The sequence below is a fragment of the Vanessa tameamea genome, chromosome 17, assembly GCF_037043105.1.
Source record: "Vanessa tameamea isolate UH-Manoa-2023 chromosome 17, ilVanTame1 primary haplotype, whole genome shotgun sequence".
In the NCBI taxonomy this organism is placed as follows: domain Eukaryota; kingdom Metazoa; phylum Arthropoda; class Insecta; order Lepidoptera; family Nymphalidae; genus Vanessa; species Vanessa tameamea.
This window is the reverse complement of record NC_087325.1, coordinates 10,625,457-10,649,462: the sequence shown is the minus strand read 5'-3', so window position 1 is coordinate 10,649,462 and position 24,006 is coordinate 10,625,457. Positions and strand designations below refer to the sequence as shown.

Genomic DNA, 24,006 nt, shown 5'->3' with positions numbered 1-24,006 from the left:
CGGGTACGTGTGGGAGGAGGGGGGCAGTTGTTAGCTTTGTGTAATAGGGACATCTCTATTCAATATTTCATGCAAATCTGTTCGTTAGTTTTTGAGTGAAAGTGAAACGAATCCTCACAAACTTTCGCGCTTACAATATCAGCAAGATAACATATATATAAATTTTATCGCTGAATATATATATGAAATGCAGACTGTATAGTACATATAATATATAGTACTGTATGGTATTAATACTATGGATTGTGATTTGTGACTTCGATAGCGGTTTAAGGAGTCTACTTCTTATAGACTCTTTAAATCGCGTGGCGGCTTAGTTATTTAAGATCATATGACAACATTGTTCGGCTTGTTTTTCTTAAAATTAATTGAAATATATTTAGTAACAAGCCTGCTATTTTCATGTTACAAAGATGTATGGGACAAATAAAGATAAAATGTATGTCTAAGAAAGTATTTGAGATCAGCGGCGTTTCACAAAGGTTTTCCGCCATGTGTAATAATCGAGTCAGTCTCGTTTATCGTCGCAAACGATCATAACACGAATCCCGTTCTCGTTATATCTAGATAACAGAGATGGCCTACGTCGATAGCGGTATTGACACCGACGCTTCGTTGAATCACTGATCTTGGAACGGATTACTTCGTTCTCATATCAGCGCTTCTAATGCTGCCTGGTTTGAACTTTAATGGAGCGACGTACGGCGCCTCTGGCGGACAATTTGTGTAACATATCTGTAAACGAATTGGTTAAGATCAAATCTCGTACTAGAAGCACCGATTATGTAACTGTGCAGTTATGTGAGAAATGTAACTGTTAATTATTATCGCTTTAACATATTCTACCCTCAAAAATCGAAACTTAGTATAGTTTAGTTTCGATTTGAAAGTGACTGGTCCAGTGTTAAAACAGCCATCAAAGTTTCCAAAGTTAGTAGCGCATTGGCGATGTAAAGGACGGTTATTATTTCTTAGTGTGGCAATGTCTAAAGCGGTGGTAACCGCTTACCATCAGATGGCCCATTTCCCAGTCCGACTTATTTACCTTAAAGCGATGTGGTGTAAATCACAACATGCCATTTTTTTAGTTAAATATAAAATACAAAAATATGATGTATCAGCACTTCTAGCGCTAGATTCAAAGTTTATGAAAGAACATCAAGCGCCACTAGCAGATAGATTATGAAATGGCGTTTTCCATAGAAAATTTTGCCGCCGCAATTTAATTTACCATCTCACACTTGGAGCACTGATACATATATCAGCGGATCTAGAGCTAGTTTTAAAACTACATAAAGGAATGTGCAGCGCTTCCAGCTGATTTTAAACTCGCACTAAAATGACAGATCTTGCAACAGATAATTTGCTACATTGTCTCACTTGTCTCAACTAAAACAGCTCCGAGATAAACTACTTGATTTTACTCGTAAAATATTTTAATCTTTTCTAAATTTAAAAATAAAAAGACTTCATAGGTTTTGTGTTTATATATAAACGGAACTAATAACATTTATGATTTCGTAACATCCCCAAAATCGTATTTTATATTAATGGGACTATTTTATTAGACATTTTGAAAGATATATATTTTAATATATTGCTTATACAAAACAATTCGAACATTTCCAAATTTATTGAATAATGATAATAACATTCGGGTTTATATATATTTATATATAATGGTGTCTTACTTTTCTCATCGTTGATTCCAAATAAAAACTATTGTTTACCTAAACAACCCTTAAACAATTACAGCTAAATCTGTAACTCAATAAGATTTTATCTGTTATAAGTTAAAAGAACCGCTCAAGTATATTAAACAGCTTATAACCGCGCTATAAAGCTATTTCTATTGTACGATATTCATTTATACATGGTAATTCAAAAGATTATCCTAAAGGAGTTTGCTACTAACTCACGGACAATATTCTATGAAAATACTATTTTAAAAAATTTAAATCTTAATTTCCAAAAAAGGACCTCAATTACGAAAACTTTTTTAACATTGAGATACAGGTATACCGAATAACTAAGCTGAATATAGAAACACCTTTGCCTATCATAAATGAAACGAATAAAATAAAAATTTGGATGTTTATTTTTGAAACTTTATACAATTTATTTTAATTGATTATAAGTAAGAATGCGCTATAAAAGCAATTTTTTTAATAGTTTTTATATATAAATAATTGTCTGGCATTATATTATGTATTATTATAAACTTTACAATCAATGTACTTTTAAATTAATTGATTCATGTGACAAGTATCAAGATTGAAGTTTTAAACTATAGTATTTGTGTTTTGTTTTTTTTTTTTCTTTTATTTAATTATGTATCTCTATTAGTGAATTATACACTTAGCGACTTTATGGTATATTATGTATTAGGTATGGCTAAAAAAAATAGGTTCACGATTCTTGTTGACCGAAAATGTATAAATTGACGAAACTTCCATAAAGCAGTTCAGTTTTGATATATACGTCATAGATTAGCTTGTTTGATTCCAAATAGATTTTATCAGAATTATAATTCTTTGCCTAATATTGTAACATTTTTGAGTTCTCGATATTGATAGTAGCCAACGAACAAACACAAATCACTGTATACGATTATATCGCACGCTTAGTTAAACATCGACGGAACCCAAAACTAATATACATATATACCAAAGTATATGTTAATTGTAAAATAGTGGCTCAATTAAAAGGGTTGAATTACAAAACATTTTTTAAATTAATGAACGAAAATACCTTTATTTTGTTTACTACAACTAAAATGATATACGTTAAGGACAATGGTGGACAATGTGTGGTTTTCATTTTGTCTGAAGATTGTAAGTTACAATTATATCAAAAGTTAGTCATTATGATTTCGGTTCGTATTTAATTAAGAGTGCGATTTATATAGAGGAACTGTAGATGTATGCAAGTGAAAAATAATTTTCAATTTGTTACGGGATTTTTAATTTAGTTTCTGTTGAATGTTTTTTTTTTTTGTTTCTGTAACTGAATCGAACATGTGTCCAATTTTTAATTTCTTTTTACTCCGCATGCTTAGCGGTAAATTTAGTTGCTCAGTGGTTATAATTATTTTCGACGTTACTAAATGCCATGATCGTGAAATCGATTTATACGTTTGCTGAATCACGCTCGCGTTGCGTTTTATATAAGAGTAAAAAACGCCTTTCGATGATCAATTGATCCGGCTCGTAGGACCAACACCTACACCTACATAAACTACAAAATTATATATATCATTAAAAGTTTCGTAATTACATATATAAATATATGTAGTGACGCTGATAACGCGAACAATTTTAATAATTTTTCAAGAATTTATACACCCTTTATAAGGAAACCGGCGTGAGGAGGCGGTTCTGACCGGTCTTAGAGAATTGACTGTAACATGCCTATATATACTCTTTTATTGAACGCAACGTTAGCGCGATTTAGGAATTTTATAACTTGTTGTATTGGTTTTATTAAAAACGAATCATTAATAGAGATATTTAGTATACATTCCATTTAGTTTAATTTTTTTTTTTTAGTTATTTTTCATTTTTTTTTTTTATAGTATTATTTTCTTGATTTGGTTAATGCCATATTTATTAACATAGTGTTTTCTTCAGGGTTCAAAGAAATTGGGTCTAGAGTAGTGTAAATTGTGTAATTATAATATTTCGTTTTTGTATAGAGAGTTATATATTATCAATGTAATGTTTAGAAGTTTATTAATAAAACGTGTTTAACATATTGTGGTTTTCTTGTCCTTATTTACTGGAAAATTTTACGGCTACCTTATCAATTCTAAGATGTGCTTCATTGTCATTTGTCTAAGTTACAATCCTGAACGCACCCAAAACATCAGTTCGTCACTTTCAGGATTATGTTTTTTTTTTATTCGATTAAGGTTACGGGAATATAACTGATTGCAATATACGCATAATAAACTTCTATATATTTTACATAATATGGTAAAATGATTGATTGTTGTTTATCTGATCACATATTCAATAATCTCAAAAAATATATTGAAATGTTACGTTTTCGGTCTCGAATTTTTAAATTTGGACCAATAATTGTTGATTTAATATTGATAAATAACCAGCGTTTAATCGTTTTTATAAATTAGGAGAACAAAATGAAATAAAATTTGATATATTTTATTTTTATTGAATTTTTGAAGTTGCCTTTATGACTTATTTTGAAAAAAGTTAAACTCGTGATAACTCAAAAATGGTTCACTTTTGCATTATGCATAGTGTTTAAATAATCGAAAATAGTCCCTACCAGCACCTAACGGGAATACGGCGCATTACCAATAAACCAGTATAAGTATGAACTCAGAATGTTTGATGTTTAAAAAAAATCCCAATAGTCAATATCATTTCATTATTTGAAAAATATTAATTTATTCAATAAAAAATTGTAACCAATTTACTTAATTTTAATCTTAATTTGAGAAATAATTGTGTCAAATATTTACGATAGATGGCGCTATAAAGTACTTCCACTACTACAATAGCATGTTACTGCTAAATTATTGGTCCCATAAATAACAATTTTTTTATATTATTTAAATTTATGAAATAAAATAACTTTTTATAGAAATTCAACAGTATAATATAAAGTAATATTTACACTATTTACAAATTTGTACAAATATCGAGAGCGCCTTCACAGAAGGCATATACTTAGGCACTTAGCTTAAAACTATAATTGAGTCTTTGAGACACACATAACACTTCAGAAACAGTTTATAATATCCAAATATTCATCACACTCTTGACACGTGAAGAGGTCTTTTATAATAAGGGTGCTGAGGTCTGAGTAGTGGAGGAGCGCAACATGGTGCCTTGCGTGGGGGACAAAGAGCCTTTTTCCAAACGACAGCAGTTTTTCTCGACCAGGCCCAAGCACCCGCCGCGATACCACACGACAACCACAAACAAATGGACACGCCACTCGAGCCAACTGTGTTTTCAATATTACCGGCTTCCAGAGCGGCTAACAATGCTAGGTTAGTCTGAGCTTCCCTCTTTCGGGCTTCGATTACTCGTGTGCCGGTCGCAAACGCCGCTAGTAGTAAGTAGAGCAGTCCACCGGCCGCGGCCCGAGCCGCCAACCTTCCAACTCGCCTTGCACCTCTCGAGTCTAGTGCTCGGCGAACTCTCATTATTCCTGGACAAGCACCGATCGCAAGCGCTATCGAAGTTATAAGCAATGCGCCTCGCGGGACCCCTATAAGTGCTGCAGCAGCCGTATCTGATACTCCACACGTGCCTGTCAGTTCTTCGGCTGTCACCCTTCGAAGTGCTAAAGCTGCTGCAGTCCATGCACCTGCCCATCCCCAAGCTACGGCATGTAGATACGCCGCTGCGCGCTCCAGGGCTTCGGTGGACCATTCACTGGCGGCTGTTAAGTACCACGCTACACATGCATTTGCGAACCAGGCATCTGCGGCTAGTGTGAAGTAATAAGTAAGAGAAAAGAAAGCCACGCAGGTAGGAGACGCTAATCCATCGACGGCCAGTGTGGTGCCACTACAGGAAACTGTCTTCGCTCCAAGCCAACCTCGCGTGACGTGCGCTAACGCAACAATGGCGTGACATGTCGCCATCCAGACCACCGGCCTCTCGGGATACCGATACCGCGATGGCTCGGCGCAAAAAGTTAACAGCGCAAACGAAGTTGACAATAAAGAAAACCATGCGAGTGTGATCATCCAGATTTCGGCAGTTCGCTTGTCGGATTGTGTGTAGCGAGCGTGTTGGCCACACGCAGGCCAACATTCACCGGTCGGTGCTCTCGTGTAAGCTGGCGGGCATCCGTGCTCCCTGAGCTCTTGGTCGTGGAATGGCCAACGTGGGAGTGGTGGCGGTTCAGATTCCAACTCGCTAGCATTGGGGGGCCGCATGCATAGCCGTCTATCAGGGCGGAGTGGGAACGCGGAACAGTCAAGCTTGATACTGGGTGGTAATAATTTGATCTGCTCCTTGCAATCTTCGACGACCTTCTCGCAGAGAGCTCGGCAGGCGCTCACGGAGCCGGATACTTGCTCAGAGCACAGTGGTGCGAACGCTGAGCAGAGAAGGAAACGTGCGTGGACGGAACACTCACTGGCCAGGATACCCGTAAATGCTGTCATCTGAAAAAGGAAATATAACCATTAAAATCATAAAAAAAACAACCTGCGATTATTTCTAAACGATAAATATAACGAACACGCACACATGCGAGTAAACGTTTTCCTAAATCATCGCTACGAAAGTTTAAATATAAATCTTCAATGCCACTCAAGGCTCAAATATCAAATGTTTAAGTTTATTCGAGTAAATAAATAATACAGCTAAGTACCTACGAAGAATCGGCGACTCAATGGATTACCTAAAGTAAACAAACTCGGCTATAGCTAATAAGTGCTTTGAAATTTTGGATATTGCATTTACAACCCTGTGACTTAAGTGTAAGGTACATTTTTGTAGTAAAGCTGCAGCGACGGTATTTGTATCAATAGAAACCCTTGTATCTGATCCAAAGACATCTAAAACGAAGTGCGCGTGAGCAAATGTTTGTTAAGGCGAAGTTCACGTCATAAGCACTGTACTATAGCATAGAATAATGGAGAAATCGAAAATTCAAATACTATCATAATTATAATTCATTATGTTTTTATAATTTAGCACAAAATATGAATTACGAACATTTCGAACGACCGATCATTTTTATTTAATTCTTTCTTATTTTTTTACACATTTTTTTCGGTTGTTTCTTTTTTAAATCGATATTAAATTATGGGAAATATATAAAGAAAACTTGTTGGTAAAATTGAATAGGCATGTCCCTTTAACAAAAATATTTTAAGTGGTGCCGACACACTAAACCTCTTTCGAAGGCAAACAGCCGTGTTTGCTCACAATTGTTGGCTTAAAACGAAACGTTTTCGTGAAAAAAAATGAACGATGCCTCAGTTTGTGACCAGCCTACCGTTCTGTAATAGGATTGTATGGGAAGAATCGGAATGATTGTTTGGCATTTAAATCTGGATCTGAGTAACTTTTTTTATCTTAAGTTGGGTGTACATTTCAAACAGAAAAAAAACAATAGCCGTTTTTTCTTTTCTAGAAACATACTTAATGATATGTTCTAAAATTTTAATTTTACTTGTAACTTTGTATAAATATTATTTTTGTTTAGTAATTTATGTTTTTAAAACTAAAATATATACGGACTGAGAAATGACGCCAGGTTAAAAAATAATTATGTAGACGTCATCTTTTTTTTTGCTTCATTATTATATTATATTATTATTTATAGTAATTTTATTTATAATTCATCTTTATCATTACATAATTAATCATTTACTTTTATTTAAATATTATTATTTGGTCTATATAAGGACCCATGTTTAATTATTTTTATTTCTTTAAAGACATGTTTAACTTAACACTTTTTTATTATTTTTTTTCGCTCCTGTTGATCCTTGCTTACTATGTAAACAAAAGTAAAAAAAAAATGTAGATGCAACGTTTTATAATTTTAGTTTATTATATATTAATATTTTTTATCGTGAGTAATTTTTAAAAAAATTAAGGTTTTCTTTATTTTTAAAGGCAGTTTGTCGTTCACATAACAGTCTGGACTCTATAAACGGTTATTCTATTTTAGTTTAATATGTATTTTTTGAATGGCGGGAATGCGCTTCTTTCACAATATATAATTGCCTAAAGGCGGATCATTCCGTGAAAAGTTTTAGTTATTTTTTGCGACGTAGAATGACGAATTCTCATTGAAAAATATCGCTCGACATGCAAAGGATTCGATGTGGATTTCTTTTGTGTTTTATAAACTTTTTTTTTTAAGTTGAAAATACAAAGACTGAAATTTTGTTAAAGTAATGATCGATATTTTCTTTGCTATTATTATACTACAGACAGTAGTTAGGTACTTATGATTTTAATGTAAAATTTTCTTAATAAAATATTTTTTTTATCCTATATGAGTATATATACTTTAATTTTTAAATTAATATTTTCAGATATCTAAATATAACACTTAAAATAATAATCACACGCCGTTTTCATAGTGAACACAGATAGTTGTAAAATATTTATTAAAATAAACCAAGAATTTAATTGTATGCAGTTCAACCACGCCAACATATTATATTTAAGAAGAAAGTATTCAATTATAATGATAACAAAAATAATTCGTTAATAACATTTGATTCGCTTCTTGAAACGCTTTTCGAAATTGCGTAAGAAATATTCTCGTTATGGCGATCTTGATCACATAAACTGATTACATCTAATCATTGTGACGATCTCAAAAGGAACAACCGTTGAATTAGCTAAAAACTTTAAACGCACGTTGTGGTCGGTCTTTTCGTTTGGAGGCCAGTTTAATAAAAAAACCAGTGTCCTTGCCTTTGTCTTTTATAGGGTTCTCACAATTAACAAAATGTCGCTTGTAGACGACTAATAATTGAATTCTTGTTATATAAAGAATAATACTGGTTTTTGTTCGTATTCTATTCGCATCGTTCGAATTTTAATTTAAAAATGTTGAAGTTGTACAAGAAACGCGAGATACGAGTCCGATAATTGTTTAAAAAAAATTAAAGAGACATTCAGAAGTATGTTTATTAGCAATTATTTATAAAACAAGAAAAAATATCATGCTATTAGTAAATAAATACATTGTACTATGAAACTTTTGTTTCGAATATTGCATTGCAAAAAATAATTAAGTAGGCTTACGTCAGATTATTTATACATCTAGACAGAGGGACAGTGTTGCACTACAAAAAAAAACTAAAACAGATGCGTCAAATTTACTATCTTGGTGTGCGTGACAGCTACGCTTGACACTCGCCGAACGTCATACTACTTTACTAGTGTGCGTGTACTTAGTGGGCAACAGTTGTCGTTTTCGACGCGTCACAATTTGAAACGTTTGATATAAAACCATAGTCTACACGTGCGAAGCCAGGAACGGAATGGATAGCTTGTTTCTTTAATTATGACATCGTAAGTTTGATTTTACGTTGACCGAAATTAATAACAAATTAATTAATAAACGAATCCCAAGATACACCTGTAGTAGTGATAGCCCTATTCGTCAGTAGTCAGTCATTCGCGCCGGGTTTTTGTTAGCGACGATGCCGGGAACTGCTTTGATTCCGTCTAAATAACATAATGACGTAACTAACCCTTGAAGAATCGTATGAGCAATGGTTTTACTTATTCGGGACAATGCCAAACGTGACCTTAAAGGTCAGGCAATGAAACGATTTATTTAATATGATTAATAAATATTATTGTATGCAAGTCTGTTTGGGTACCACCTGCTCATCGCATATTCTACCGCGAAACAGCAAATAAGTATTGTTGTCTTTGGATTTGAAGCGTCAGAGACCCAGTGTATCTACAGGCATAGGGGCATAACATCTTAGGGCCTAAGGATAGTACCTACATTGATGATGTAATGAATGATTAATTTTTCGCGCGACGGTGACCATACACGTTTGATAAAAGAAAAATATGTTAGATACTGATATTTAAATGCAAATTAACTAATTTATTATTCAACATATTCGTTAAAAATTTAATTACTTTTTTTAAATCTGAAATATAAAAAAGGCATGAATTATACGACTTTAAAGAAAGGGTTCAATAGATAAAATAATCTTCGAAAAGCAACAAAACAAACTGTACCCTTTCAATGTGAAGTTTATATTTGTTAATTTAAAAAGCACTCAAAGACGGTGCACGGTTACAAAGGCCGGGACAAAAAAAATAATTACCGACACAATCCGAAAATAGCCGAACGCGACCGAGCGGCTTTGATGTTTCAAAACATACTGAAAATAATCTCCAGCAACGATGTAATGAGCCGTAGCAAGTAATTAACGAACAAACTTTTTGTTCGAATATTCCATCGAACCGTGAAAAGAATATTAATTTAAAAAATTCTAACAACACTACTCAAAATGTCATAACACACTGAAAATTAGTTATAAAGGTTGGTCGTACGAAATGGAAACTACTGCTTTGATTTAAATTATATTAGAAGCACTGAAGTCCGTTTCGTTGCAAGTAACGTTAATTAATTATTCCTCTAAAACTGTGCCTTATGCTTGCAAGCCCATTTTCCATTCAAACCAAAACACAGCCATCCAAAGCACTGATTCCTAAAGTGGTCCAGGTGGACCCCCAGGGGTCCACGGGAGACTTGCTGGGGGTCTACGTAGGCGTGAATAAAAAATGGGGGTATATAAGATGTTAATGGGGGTCCATAAGATGTTAATAGGGGTCCACGAAAATTTATCTGCTTTTGATAGTAAAGAGCAAAAATGTAAGCATAGTTTTTATATGGGCCTACCTACATTGTTTTAAGTACCTAACTAAGCAGATAATATTTTAATAAGGCAAGCGACTGTTACTTGTCCAAACTTGCGTATTCGATATTACGTACAATTTCGTGTACAGACTTACAAAGCGCTATCCGCCCGACATTGCTTAATGCTTGTTCAGACATGAACTTGATTACCACTATAAATACTTGATGCCAAAGGTACCTACCTTTTTTTTTTCATCAGTTTGAGAGAATCACTAACATATTCATAGATTTTAATTGCTGAAATACTCGTTGGGTTACTAAGGATAGAATTAAAAGCACCAATATTAAACAACTTTAAATTTAGTTCATATTTTAGTGTTTCTCTCAAACTGGTTACGGACACATGCCAATAGGTGGTCCACGAGAAAAAAAAGTTTGGAAACTACTGATCTAAAACATTGATTTATCTTTAAACCTCACCTTTAGAACTATTCAGTAGGAACAAACTTATGACAGATGCCGAAATCATAAAATCCAATGACCATTTATAGCTCAGATAATTTAATCATAATGTTTACGTTTCACAATTTATAAACGCGTACTTTCAGGAGCCCTCGATATAATATTTACTCCACATGTCAATTATTTACAGAGCACTCGGCGGTTGCCTTTGATCGCCTATCAGCCTTTGAAGTTACGCGCCGCTTCACGTCCTGTGTACATCTGAGAAATAACCAAGTACGAACGAACTATAAAGATAAATATATATTTTATAGATATATTTTGTTAAAGGCATGTATCTATCTATAATATGATTTTACTTGATACGTTAACTTAACGTTTCTTATTCAACTACAAAACTGACGATAAAGATGACGTGTTTATAGTACGTGTGTGAACAGCTTAGTTCATAAACCGTTTTTGGTGATTAAACATGTATTATTTATTCTACAATTAAATAAATTTAACAGTAATAATAACTAAAAGAAGCGCTTAAATATTTATCTTAATATTGAGCAATATAGAACCGAGTTCTTGCTTTCATTTAACTTGGTAAAAATAAATTTAATCAGATTACATTCAGAGAGGTAAACAAGTTCTATTCCTGTATTTGTTGTAAGTTATGAACTTAAGTATGTCTTAATTTGAGCTTTTAGTTACAAAATAAATGTCACTTACAGCTCAATTTAAAACCTGAGTAGGTATAAATACCAAAGAAATGGAATGGAGAAGTCATTGGCTTTTTCTTTGTATTTTCCATGATGCACTTTTCAGAGAAACTTAATTATTTCGTAATTTGACAAAAAATGTACAAACCAGTTTGATCTGGTTTTGATCAGATTATAGCAATTGGATTTGTTTCCATAATCGGTCAAAATATAACTCAAAAATAAATAACAATCCTTATTTAGGTGTTTGTTTGTGGAGACTTTTAAAATTTATCCTTTTAAGATCTTTACATGTTGTAAAGAGGTAGAAGAAGTACTGTCGTCGTTAAGCGGAAGTGACCACTCACGACCAGGTGGCTAATTTAGTCGCGAACTTTATAAAATAAAAAATAAATTTAAAAAACAATGCCACTTCTGATATCTCTCCGTTCTATGTACAAGTCGTCATTTCTTACGGTCAGCGTAATTCTTACAAAGATGGCCGTCTGCTGAAATGTTTATCTCAGCGGTTCTTTGATGTTCTCGCAATTAGGGTTGGCGATTAAACAATTATTAAAAGATGCTTCGATCGTTGACCCTGAGTTTGACGTCTGCTGTCTTCATTAACTGATTTCAAAAATATCGTTTCATATTTAAAATTAATAGTATCTTAGTAGTTAGCTAATTGATATGACGATTATGATATATTTTGTGGTGTATTGCATTCGTTTAATGATAATGTATTCGCTCGTGTACATGTAGTATATTTAAAATTGGTAGCCAATTAAGTATATACATAGTTTTTTTTTTTTTTTTTAATAAATGTTGGACAACATCACATACATTACTCTGATCCCAATGTAAGTAGCTAAAGCACTTGTGTTATGGTAAATCAGAAGTAACGACGGTACAACATGCTCCCAAGACAACATAGAAAACTAATGAACTTTTTCTACATCGACTCGGCCGGGAATCGAATCCCGGGACCTCGCAGTGCCGTAACCATGAAAACCGGTGTACACACTACTCGACCAAGGAGGTCGTCGTATATAAACATTTATATATTTATAATATATGAAGATGGGTAAATACCTTTAGTTAAACTGGCTCACTCATCCTTCAAAACTGAACACAATAATACTAAGTATTGTTGTTTTGCCATAGAATATGATGAGTGGCTAATACCTACCTAGACAGACTTGCACACAGCTCTACCACCAAATAAAGTTTTATAATATAGCCGCTTTGAGTATGATGTAATAAATAATTCTCCCCCATGCCCAGATAATTGGAATTACGATTCAGTACGGTTGCATTCTTGCCACCATTCCAAGGAGGCCATGATTTGTTTAGATACTATTTTAAATTTTGATTTGTATATTTTATTTTAGTAACTAGATTAAATATAACAATAAAATATTTATTAAATATTAAGTTTCTTAATTACAAAATACACGGTAACAATTTTTTTTTATTTGTGTTAAAGAAAATACTTTTTACAAAGAACACTTTAGTTAAATTTCGTTCAAAATTGGAATTACGCCAAGCTTGAAACCTGATTATGGTAGAACCAGCTGGATCCATTCAACCCGATCTATTCCGATCAGGCGGCACTAAACTCTGCCGCGTCCTACGGGACTAAACCCATCGACGGATACTTTTATAACATTTTTGTATACAATTAAAGAATCGAATCGAGTCTTTCTCATTCCGAGGAGAATTCTGTAAAATTCCACACTGTTATCCGATCCGAATTGTTATATGATGATCACTATGAGGTTTAAGGTCTGGTTTAACCATCACGACATCATAGGTAAGATGTTATGTATTTTATGCCTATAATAACATTGAATATATCTTTAAAGTGTTACAGTGTTTAAGGGAAGGAGATTGGTTGGACCAAGCAATCTCCTTCCCTTAAACATCGATATTCTGAAACACCGACAATATTCACACATTGAATCTTCAGAAGCGAATAATCTTCCAAAAAATGTTGCCTTCTCTTATCACAATAATATAAGATAATATCTCAACCATATAACGTCGTTTGAGGGTCCCGCGACATAACATTAAGTCAGGTGTTATTCCCAGAAGCTAGTCAGATCAAACGTAACTTAGATTGATATAAAAACAAGATTCCATCGGATGTGAAAAGTACTTCTATTAATTAGAGCGGTCTGAACTCGGAACATAAACTTCGTTTTATAGTTCAGTAATGAACGTTTCGGAACTTTCGTTGTTAATTAGACTGTCTTATTAGATTCGTTTATAGAAATTAAACTAAAACGAATACGGATTTTATTTAAGAGGACTGATCCTCAAAATCATGTTCAGTTAAAAGACGGCTCTAGAAAAACTGTTGCTGTACAAAATATAATTCATTTCGGACATTAAAAATACCACGTGATTTTTCTCCGTTCTAGTTGAAGAATGCATCGAAAATGGTATTTTACGAGAATCATTCCCATGGAATTCTCTCTAATATGTCTATCACTTTCTATATCAACATAAAAGGCCAATTAAAATACAGAAATTAAATATATTTATGGGTAGTTGTTGCCCCCAATCTGCTCGCGTTTTAAGGGTTGAGCGTCGGGTGTTACCCTGTTATAAATAGCCTGGTATAAATTCGACACCGATGCTGGCGGCCTTACACTAAAGAAAACGAATGAAAAGTTTCGTGTTAAACATATTATCAAAAATTTATAAAAAATGTAATTGAATGTCAAAGTTTAAGAAACTATGTACTATTAAAAACAAGTACTATCCGGCTTCAGCGAAAGCTTATGACCGACCAATGTAATCGCTTCAAATCTTCAAGATTCTGATCATTAACAATTTTATTTCATACTCTGTTATTACGTATTAAAACGCATTATACCAACGGCTGCAATCCTCGAATCTCCGTAAGATAAGCTTAATAGTTTGAAGAAGTAAACTCTATTCCATTGTTATAAGGTATAATTTAAGAAACAATCATAATTGCATACGAACCAGAGTATCAACCCAAGCTGATTTGAATTATATTGCCATAGAAATAAGGTTGATAAATATGTTTAGATTTGTTCATCGGAGATGGTCACAAGGTTCGTCTGATTATGAATTAGTTACGCTCAGCTGAACGCTGTTTCGATCTTTTGTCAAGTCCGAGTTGCATGAATATCAAGTTTTAGAATCGTTTCAAAAACAAGACTTGTAAAGTCGTCATGTGATATCAAATTCAAGATATATTTGGTGTGTCTATAACTTATATATGCATCCATAAAATTGGTTGATTATTTTAGTATTTATAATACAATAAACATTGATACAGCACGCTGAAATTCGTCTGATAAAATGAACGAATAATGACTGAAAAAACATCGTCAAATTTACTAGAGCTACTGGTGTGTGCCAGTCCGGGTCAAATCCTTGTGTCCTTACAAGTACCACCCACTTATCAGATATTCTACCACGGCAATACTTCGTATGGGAGTGTTCCGACTTGAACTTTGAGTGAGCCAGTGTCACTCTTCAAGCGAGGAGTTGGTTTGGAGCACATGCAAGTTTCCTCACGATGTTTTCCATCATCGCCAAGCACGAGATGAATTATAAACATAAATTAAGCACATGAAAAATCAATAGTTCTTGTCTGGGATTGACCTGCCATCATCAGTTAAGAGGCACGCGTTCTAACCACTGGGCTACCTCGACTCACAGTTGCTCTTAGATTTAATAATAACCATCGTATACTATATTAAGGTTTCGTGTATATCAACAGCACGTATGTCTATCTGTGTGCTGACCTCGAGCCCAAACAAACCGAGTTAATATTGCTTTAATGTGTTCATAAATTTTTTAAAAGAGAATTGTTTACGCGATGTGCAATAAATTTCAAGTATTTACTTAGCACATCGTAAATGTCCCGTTTATTATGTGTTTCTATGTCAATTTTGCGATGACCTTCGAGATTTTTTATTATAATCTGTATTTAAAGATATTTAATCTTCTTTAAATTGTTTTTTTTTTTATTATATATAACAAATAGCTGTGTTGAAAGGATAGAACTCGTCAGTTGTAACTAAAGATCACGGGTTCGAATTCGGATAAATACATCTGAGTTTTTCGTTTAACTAATTTGTGCTTCTTGTAGTTTCTTAGTAGGACTTTTACTAAGTTGTTCTTTTCATCAAGACAATATAGTTTTTTTCAATAAAACTTTAATGTGTCCATATTGTTTCATACAAACACTTTTAAATCGCAATTTCCAATGATGATATTATAATATTATATGAAATTTAATTCTACCGTTACGAAATCAAGATTCTACCGAGAAGAACCGGCATGTATATAGCCGGGATATAACTCAGTATTTGTTATTTGTAAAAAAAATAATTGAATACTATTAAATACCTATATTCCAATATTGCTTCATTGTTATTGTAAATTGTAGTCGAATTTTGATCTCATTAAATCATAATAGATTTTTTTATGGCAGGAAGTAACGGAGGCTGCGTGGCGGGATACGGCGCCAGACATTATCAAGTGATAACGAATTGAGAACAACAAACAGAATGCATGTTAGGAATTCCTATTTCTTAATAACGGAGAGAGAATTTCCTTACTATAACCAAAAACCAAAATTTCACACTTTGATTACGGAATATTTTTCAAGATTAAGAGTTTACACTTACAGAAGTAATGGGATTCACGAGCCTTGGAAAACACATGGAACCTTTTTTTTATGGCATTGGTTGGCGGACGAGCATATGGGCCACCTGATGGTAAGTGGTCGCCACCGCCCATAGACAAAGGCGCTGTAAGAAATATTAACCATTCCTTACATCACCTATGCGCCACCAACCTTGGGATTAAGATGTTATGTCCCTTGTGCCTGTGATTACACTGGCTCACTCACCCTTCCAACCGGAACACAACAATACAGAGTACTGTTATTTGGCGGTAGAATATCTGATGAGTGGGTGGTGCCTAACCAGACGGGCTTGCACAAAGCCCTACCACCAAGTAAAACCTACATCTGAACTGTACGGTAACTTGGAATTGTATATGAAGGTCGTCTGGGATCAGAGGTGAGCCCCAGGAAGGGTCTTAATTTTTTTTCTTTTTTGAGGATGGAGATCGCCATAACACTGTTTGCGTGGTATGTTGTTAACGTCATAATTGTAGATGAATTGGTTCCGTTACACATTTTAAACATAAGTAAGGTTTTTTTATTAATATAATATAATATTCCAATTGACCAAGAGTTCTTCGTGACTTCGAGCACGTATAAATTAGCATTGCACTACACATTTCAAGTTAGATTGTTTAGGAGTTACGAGCGAGTCATTTATCGTTTACACAGTGATTAGCATGATACTGGAAATTGACGAGTAACACTCGTGTAGGAAAGTACATTTGTCAATTTTAACAGCTTTAAAATTGTTTAAAGAACGAGTTTTTGAAGGTACACATATAGTATACTAGGCGTCGCTTGCGGATTCGCTCGCGTTTTACTTTTGCTCACTTTTCACTTTTCATGTTTGCCTCGTACCAAATTTCATCAAATTCGATTAAGCGGTTTGACTTTGACAGACAGACAGATATTATTTTCTTATTTATAATATTGACATAGATATTTAATAATATTCGTCTCTAATTGAAATTAATTATTGAAACTATATCTATGTACCGATTGCAAATATGGCAAAATATTTCTAAAATATATAGGAACATTATATATTCCTTCCACAGGTGACTGTTTGGTTTATTTGTCGTCTGGAATATCGGAATTGCGATCCAACGGTGAAATGCTGTTAGCATTCTTGCCACAATTCCATGCGGTCAACATGTGTACAGTGGCTATTTTTAGTTTGATTGGTACATACTTTTCAGTCCTTGATTTAAATATATTTTATATACATAATATTTTTATAGTCTTGTGTATTCAAACATAAAAAGAAATACATAAATGTTAAAGCAATTTTGGTTTGTCGGAAACCGTTTTATAATTTATTAAATAACATACAATATAACATAATATATACATATATAAAATACACTTACAGAATACATATAAAGTTTTATGTGTGTTGTGTTAAAATGTAATTAATATAAAAATAATTGTCTCCTCAAATTCTTCACGCGAAATAATTTCTTAGGAATGTTAAGAACTCATTTATTTTCCTTTGCTCGATAAAGGCACCGCGCCGTCGTCATTGACGTACAAATGAGCTATAAATACAACCAATAAAAAAGTAATAAGACGAGTATAACCGTAGTTGGGAATATAATGAGATACCGGAAAATATAATCACTTTACCATTGAACGAATTCAAAAAATATATATTGAGACAATATCAATATCATATCGTAATCAATAAATCTTATTATTCATTAAAGTTATACTTTTTGGATTAACACGCCTGGATTTAAGCTCGGTTTCCAACACGGAACTCATTAAACAATAATTGTAAATATGGTTAATTAAATGAGCAATGATGCGAGTTTCTTGCTGTTCGCTAGAGGCTGTTTTCCGAAACGGTGGTAGAGTTGAAACATCGTCAATGTTTCCATCCAAAAATGATTTATTGTAAAGTTTACTTGAATGAAATACATTTGATTTGAACAATGCAACGTATTACAGTCTTAACAGACGCTCAATAAGACGATTAAAGGGCACCATAGACCTATAAGTAAGACCTAAGAACAGGCATTGTTTTGTTCAGCGCTCATAACACGTTGATCTTAACTAAGGATTAACGTGGTCGTAAAGATGCGGGCGTCAAAAAAGCGAATATCATTGTTTTTTGTGTGCTTAATTTGTATGTATAATCCATTTCGCACTTGGCGGTGCAGAGAATATTGTGAGGTAACCTAAATGGGACTTCTGAAAATCTACCACGTGAGATTAGAGCAGCATTGTTAAATATGCTCTGAACATTCTCCTCAATAGGAAGGAGGACCTGGAATTACAGTATGCTACTAGATTTTTTTTAATAAAAATTGATTTGCGCGCGCAGCTAACTATTTCGTGACAGATATTTTCGTCGCATTCGCAAAATTATCGCCACCAAATGCCGCATACCGAGCACAGATACCTAAAATACAGACGGACAAGTTGTTATAGTTTCGTGATGTATAAAATATATAAAAAGCAAAGTAATAACTGATTCGAAATCATTCGATGCAATGCCATTCCAATGCGGAAGTCATATTTGTAAATGTAATAAAAAAGAAAGCACGATGCCGATCTAAAAATAAAAATAAAACACGATTTCTCTCTCTTTCTGTCATTAGTAATCCGACGTAGGTAAGAAGAAAACAAAGCATCGTGTAACAATATAATCGCTATACATTTGTAAGGGGGTGGCTGTACAATGTAGATAACATCTCGTCCCAACGTCACGCGAGATAATGAGCGTCTATTGCTTTCAAATCTTCATTAACTTTATCAAAGATAAGGAAATGAAAGTCACGAATATCACGAAGCAGCCGATGAAAGTATTCAGCCTGTTACATTTAGCTATGATCAAAACTAATCAATACTAATATTACAAATACGAAAGTAACTCTGTCTGTTTATCTGTTGCTCTTTCACGGATAAACACTAAACAATTTGATGAAAATTGGTTTGGAGCAAGCTTGAAGTCCAAGGAAAGACATAAAAAGCCTTTTTAAAGATTTAATTTCTCATTTGTAATATTAGTTTAAATAATTAAATTTGTCAATAGTAAAAAAACATTGCTAAGATTTTTGCCAAATGATTGCTAAAGAGAATGTTTCCAACGTCCAAGTCATAATCATCAATCTTTCTTTTCTTACGAGTATGTTTATTCAATACTAGTGACCCGGCCCGACGTCATCTGGCTACAATTTATAAATAAAGATAATGTTATGATATAAATATAATTAATATTCTATAGGCTTAAGAAGAATTGCTATTTAACAATGAAAAAATAATTTAAAAGTCGATCATTTGTTACAGAGAGTACTCCTCCACAAGAACAAAATTAAATGTAAACCTACCACCGATTCGGAGAGTAGATTCTACCGAAAAGAACCGACAAGACTCAGTTGTTACTCTTTTCTACCATTCATAAATATATTTACAATAAATCTTATTTTAAAAATATATTTATAAATAAGGCTGTTATTATACGATACAAGAATATATATAGATGTTAAAAAAAATTCAATTAACATATAGAAGATATAAATATTATTTTAAATACAGTTGATGTGCGTATCTCGTTTGAGAAAAAGAGTAACCATCCGTTTTACGGGTTTTTCTCAGTCGAATTTACATTCAATTTTATCCCGCAAACATGACTGAAGTGTTAATAGGAGCCTATTTGAATAAAGAGTATTTTGAATATGTAGGCTCTATCAAGAAGCGTCTCAGACATTAAACAAGTGAATATAAAAAATATAAAAGAATAGAATTCAAGATAAAACGGCTCGAAAAAAAATATCTTTGCGTAAAACCGAAATGAATTTTATTAATTTCCTTCCAGTACCGCACGCAGCGCCATTTACAACCTTATTAAATATATACAACAATTTAAATTCGCTACTCGCTCGATTGTGAATTATAATGAAATTTAAATTTACTTCAATTTAAAAGTAAAAATTGAACATCAAGTTGCATCAAGTCACAGTTGAATAAGGACGAAACATAAAAAGTTAATTTATCAACAGACGGATCGACAAAGAGGCCGGCCATTCATGCTTGACCACTGTGAGCATGTTGACAGCACAGAAGATATACTTCTTTATAATATATTTTGTTACTTCATATATACATTATGTAGGTATGCAATTATATATATCAATACATGATGACGTGTATTACATTTGTGTATTTATATAAGTTTGATTTTTTGTGTCGAAAGATTTGTTTAATTGCTGTAAATTTTAAAGCTATAATTTTTGAGTATAGCACAGTCCTTAACTTATTAACTTAGCGCTGGACTACAAATTGCTGTGTTTCAATTTGAGGAATTAGTGTACCAGTGTAAATACACGGGGAATGTAACACTAGAGGCTAGTGGTAATGGCGCAAGTGACCCAGAGGAAAGGGGCTCAAGCAATAAAAGATCTGTTCTTCCGTTACAAATATTAAATTGAACGTTATAATTATTATTCATTTAACAAGCATTACACTGATGAAGAAAAAGAAAATGCTTTGTGCTTCTTAGAGTTTTCTATGCTAAAATATCACTCGGCAAGTTTAAGCCCGTCCGTCGCAAACCACAGTCCAGGATCCGCCATCACTCAAGTCATAGTGACGTCATTGTTAGTGACGGGGAGTATTTTATATACTTCTTGTATGTAGTACCAGTGTCTATCGGTGAAAGCGAGAACTTAACATATAATAAATCGGACGCACGTCTGCGTTCTAAAAACAATCTATGAATATTTTTATATACGATTTTAAGAACGTATTTTAATTTTTAAATTATTATACTCTTTTTTAACCTATTTTGTATAAATAAATTGGTTTATTAATTGAATTTTTTTTTTGTAGTATACGTGTTGATTTTTGACATTTTAAATAAATAAATAAATATTGGACAATATCACATACATTACTCTGATACCAATGTAAGTAGCTTAAGCACTCGTGTTATGGAAAATCAGAAGTAACGACGGTACCACAAACGCCCAGACCCAAGACAACATAGAAAACTAATGAACTTTTTCTATCTCAATCGATTCGGCCGCGAATCGAACCCGAGACTTCGGAGTGGCGTACCCATGAAAACCGGTCGTCAATATAATTTTGATGGATATATAATTGCATGCCTGCGAAACGTTTAATAATATATTCTTTGATTTGATACAGGTATATATATTTTAAACACGGTTTTAGGAAACGATATTTTTGACTTTCTATATCTAGAAAGTTCTATGTATAACATTATTTAGTTAAATTCTAGCCGTTTTCGTTTCCTTCTCAACTATTTGAACGTTACATAAATCATTATAGTAATATTAACCAATGAGATTAAATTTATTCCGTTCTCAGAACCGCATATAACACGCTTTTGTTACGACAGAGGTTTTATGGACAGTGGTCTGTAGTCTGGACCACAATGTATCGTATTATCCACGGTGAGCCCACAGCGAGCGTGTCGGATCCGGGAATCGAACTCAGGATAATGTATAATTGGTCAGCATTCCACGAACCGAAAGCCCGAACGTACGTAAGACAGATGCTTAAGGCGAAACTAAGTTTTGGAAGTATCGATTATTTTTTAATAAATCAGTCAGACTGTATTATTAAAAAAATATATATTACCGTTAATTATATTACAATAAAATAATGTTATTTACTCTGTGGTGATAATCCATAATAAATAAAAAGATGTGAATATAAAATAAACATTTATATATTTAATTAATTAAATGAGGCAGAGAAATAAGTACAAACTTTGTTTTATTTACTTTGCTATATAAACCCTTTTAACAGACGTAAAACCCTAACGTGTCATTGTAGGTATATTGATCAGTTTTAATATGCAGGTCACGTGACTACTTCAACATAACCTATAGGTATTACGGAGTCTTGTCATTTGCATACTTTTATAATTGCTAATAATTATTGACATTTCAACAATAAACAAACACTTAAATGTTAATTCATTGCGCCATTTCGTGTTATTATTATTTTTTGTTGTTATTATAAGTATACCAAAGGGAATAATTTGAAACAATCAATTTGTTTTTCTTATAGCCTATTATTTCATGCCTGTTGAATGTATGAGTAATTATTTAACTAATATCATTGAATTACATTAAAAACATAAACGATTAAGCTATTCTTTTTTTATTAACGTTCAGTATACGCAATACTTTGTACGAATTACTCAGCCAATAAATGAGAAATATATATTTAATTGCCATAACGAAAAAAAGACTATTAGAAAAAAAAAAATTATATCATTTAACATTTAATTGTAAGAAATATGAATAAATTACATTAAAAAGTAAATTAACGATTTACAAAACACTTATTACATTATAAAAACCAATTATCTTAGTTACATATTCTGTAAAAAAAAGCATAATATTAAAATTAATTGACTGTGTAGCCTCACCTTAATGGCGGAGTCATTTTTGGTCGATTAGTGAGGGCATTACGTTGGTAGCAATTAGTCAACATTTTGAGGTTTCATTTAGAATTTATTGCTTTAACGACCGATAGAGAATAGTGGATTACATGTCGTTAACGCTTTCAAAACATTCTATGATTACGCGTGCGCGTGTTTTCATATAACGTTTTAAATATTTTTACTTAAAAATATCGAACGCATAATTTTTTTTTGTTCTTCTTCGGACCTTTACCTTTCAGTATTTTTGTGTTGATTATTTAAAGAAAGCTGTATTCTTTCGTATGTCAAATTAATAGTTGTTTAATTTTTTTTTTCTTTTTAGGCTAATAATGATTTTCAATGAGTTCGTCTTTGTTATTTGAATGTGGATCATTTAATGTATATGTATTACTTTATTATTTTTTTCTATGTTAACAAACATTTCATCGTGAAAAACTCTCAAAGTAAACACACGCTCGAATATAATCTACAAACCGATAAAGGTTAGATATAAGATATACTTAATAAAATACTTGATTCTCGACAATGCAAAAACGTAATCGCCATACTACATCGCCGGGTCGTTGGACCGCAGATAAAATAAAAACTGCGCGCGCGCATCGGGCGGTATCGCCTTTGATCGCGCCGACCGCCCCCCTCGCTCCTACTGCGACTTTATAACATATCATTGCAATTATCGTATAAAGTATTTATACTTGTATTCGTTAAGCATACACGTTATAAATGGTTTAATCCGTTTGATGTTTATTTTTAAATGACAGTTGACTTTCGATAGCAATAACATTAATAATGTATGCCTTCTCAGAAGTTACTATTACACTTATTCACAAACAAATGTAACCGAGGCCAGTGGTTAGAACATAGTGTCAATCTTAGCTGATTATAGTGGGTTCAGACAAATACTGAATTTTGAAAACATTGCCAGGACACCTGCATGTGTCCAACCCGCTTTGAAACAGCGTGGGGAATAAGCGCCTAGTCCTTAAAAGGAATGGAGGCTTTCGCTCAACTTGTGAGACATTTACAAATAGTAACATTACAATACAATTATTAATTACAAGTTTAAATACTAAAATATAACATTTCGAAAAATCAACTATTATTATTTTAGTCACGTACATTGTAAAAAATACTTTAATGAATTCATTTTCCGTTACGTAACGACGGTACCTGCGTACATAGAAAGGCGATAATTACATTATACAAAAAGTTACAGCTGGATGTGCAATTATGGTACAAAAACGATACACGACACCCCGATATGGCATCGACTAACACCTATAAATTCATCTGAAAATAGCTTAATATAAATTTGAACACCTTTAATTCATGGCGGAGAACACGTCGGTGTATTTTATGGTAACAGGAACCAGTTTTTAAATAACTTAGCACTTTTTTTAGTAAAAAACCTTCGGCTTTGT

General features: G+C 32.9%; 1 protein-coding gene across 1 annotated transcript in view; it reads right to left on the bottom strand.

Annotated features, from left to right (window-relative positions):
• Positions 1-4,599: 4,599 nt before the first annotated feature.
• LOC113400487 (frizzled-10-like) overlaps positions 4,600-24,006 on the bottom strand; it is a 29,041-nt gene continuing 9,634 nt past the window's right edge. Inside the window, exon 2 of the mRNA XM_026640064.2 lies at positions 4,600-6,148. Within this exon, the coding sequence (XP_026495849.1) occupies positions 4,778-6,148 (1,371 nt within the window). The 3' untranslated portion in view covers positions 4,600-4,777. The remainder of the gene's footprint in view (positions 6,149-24,006) is intronic.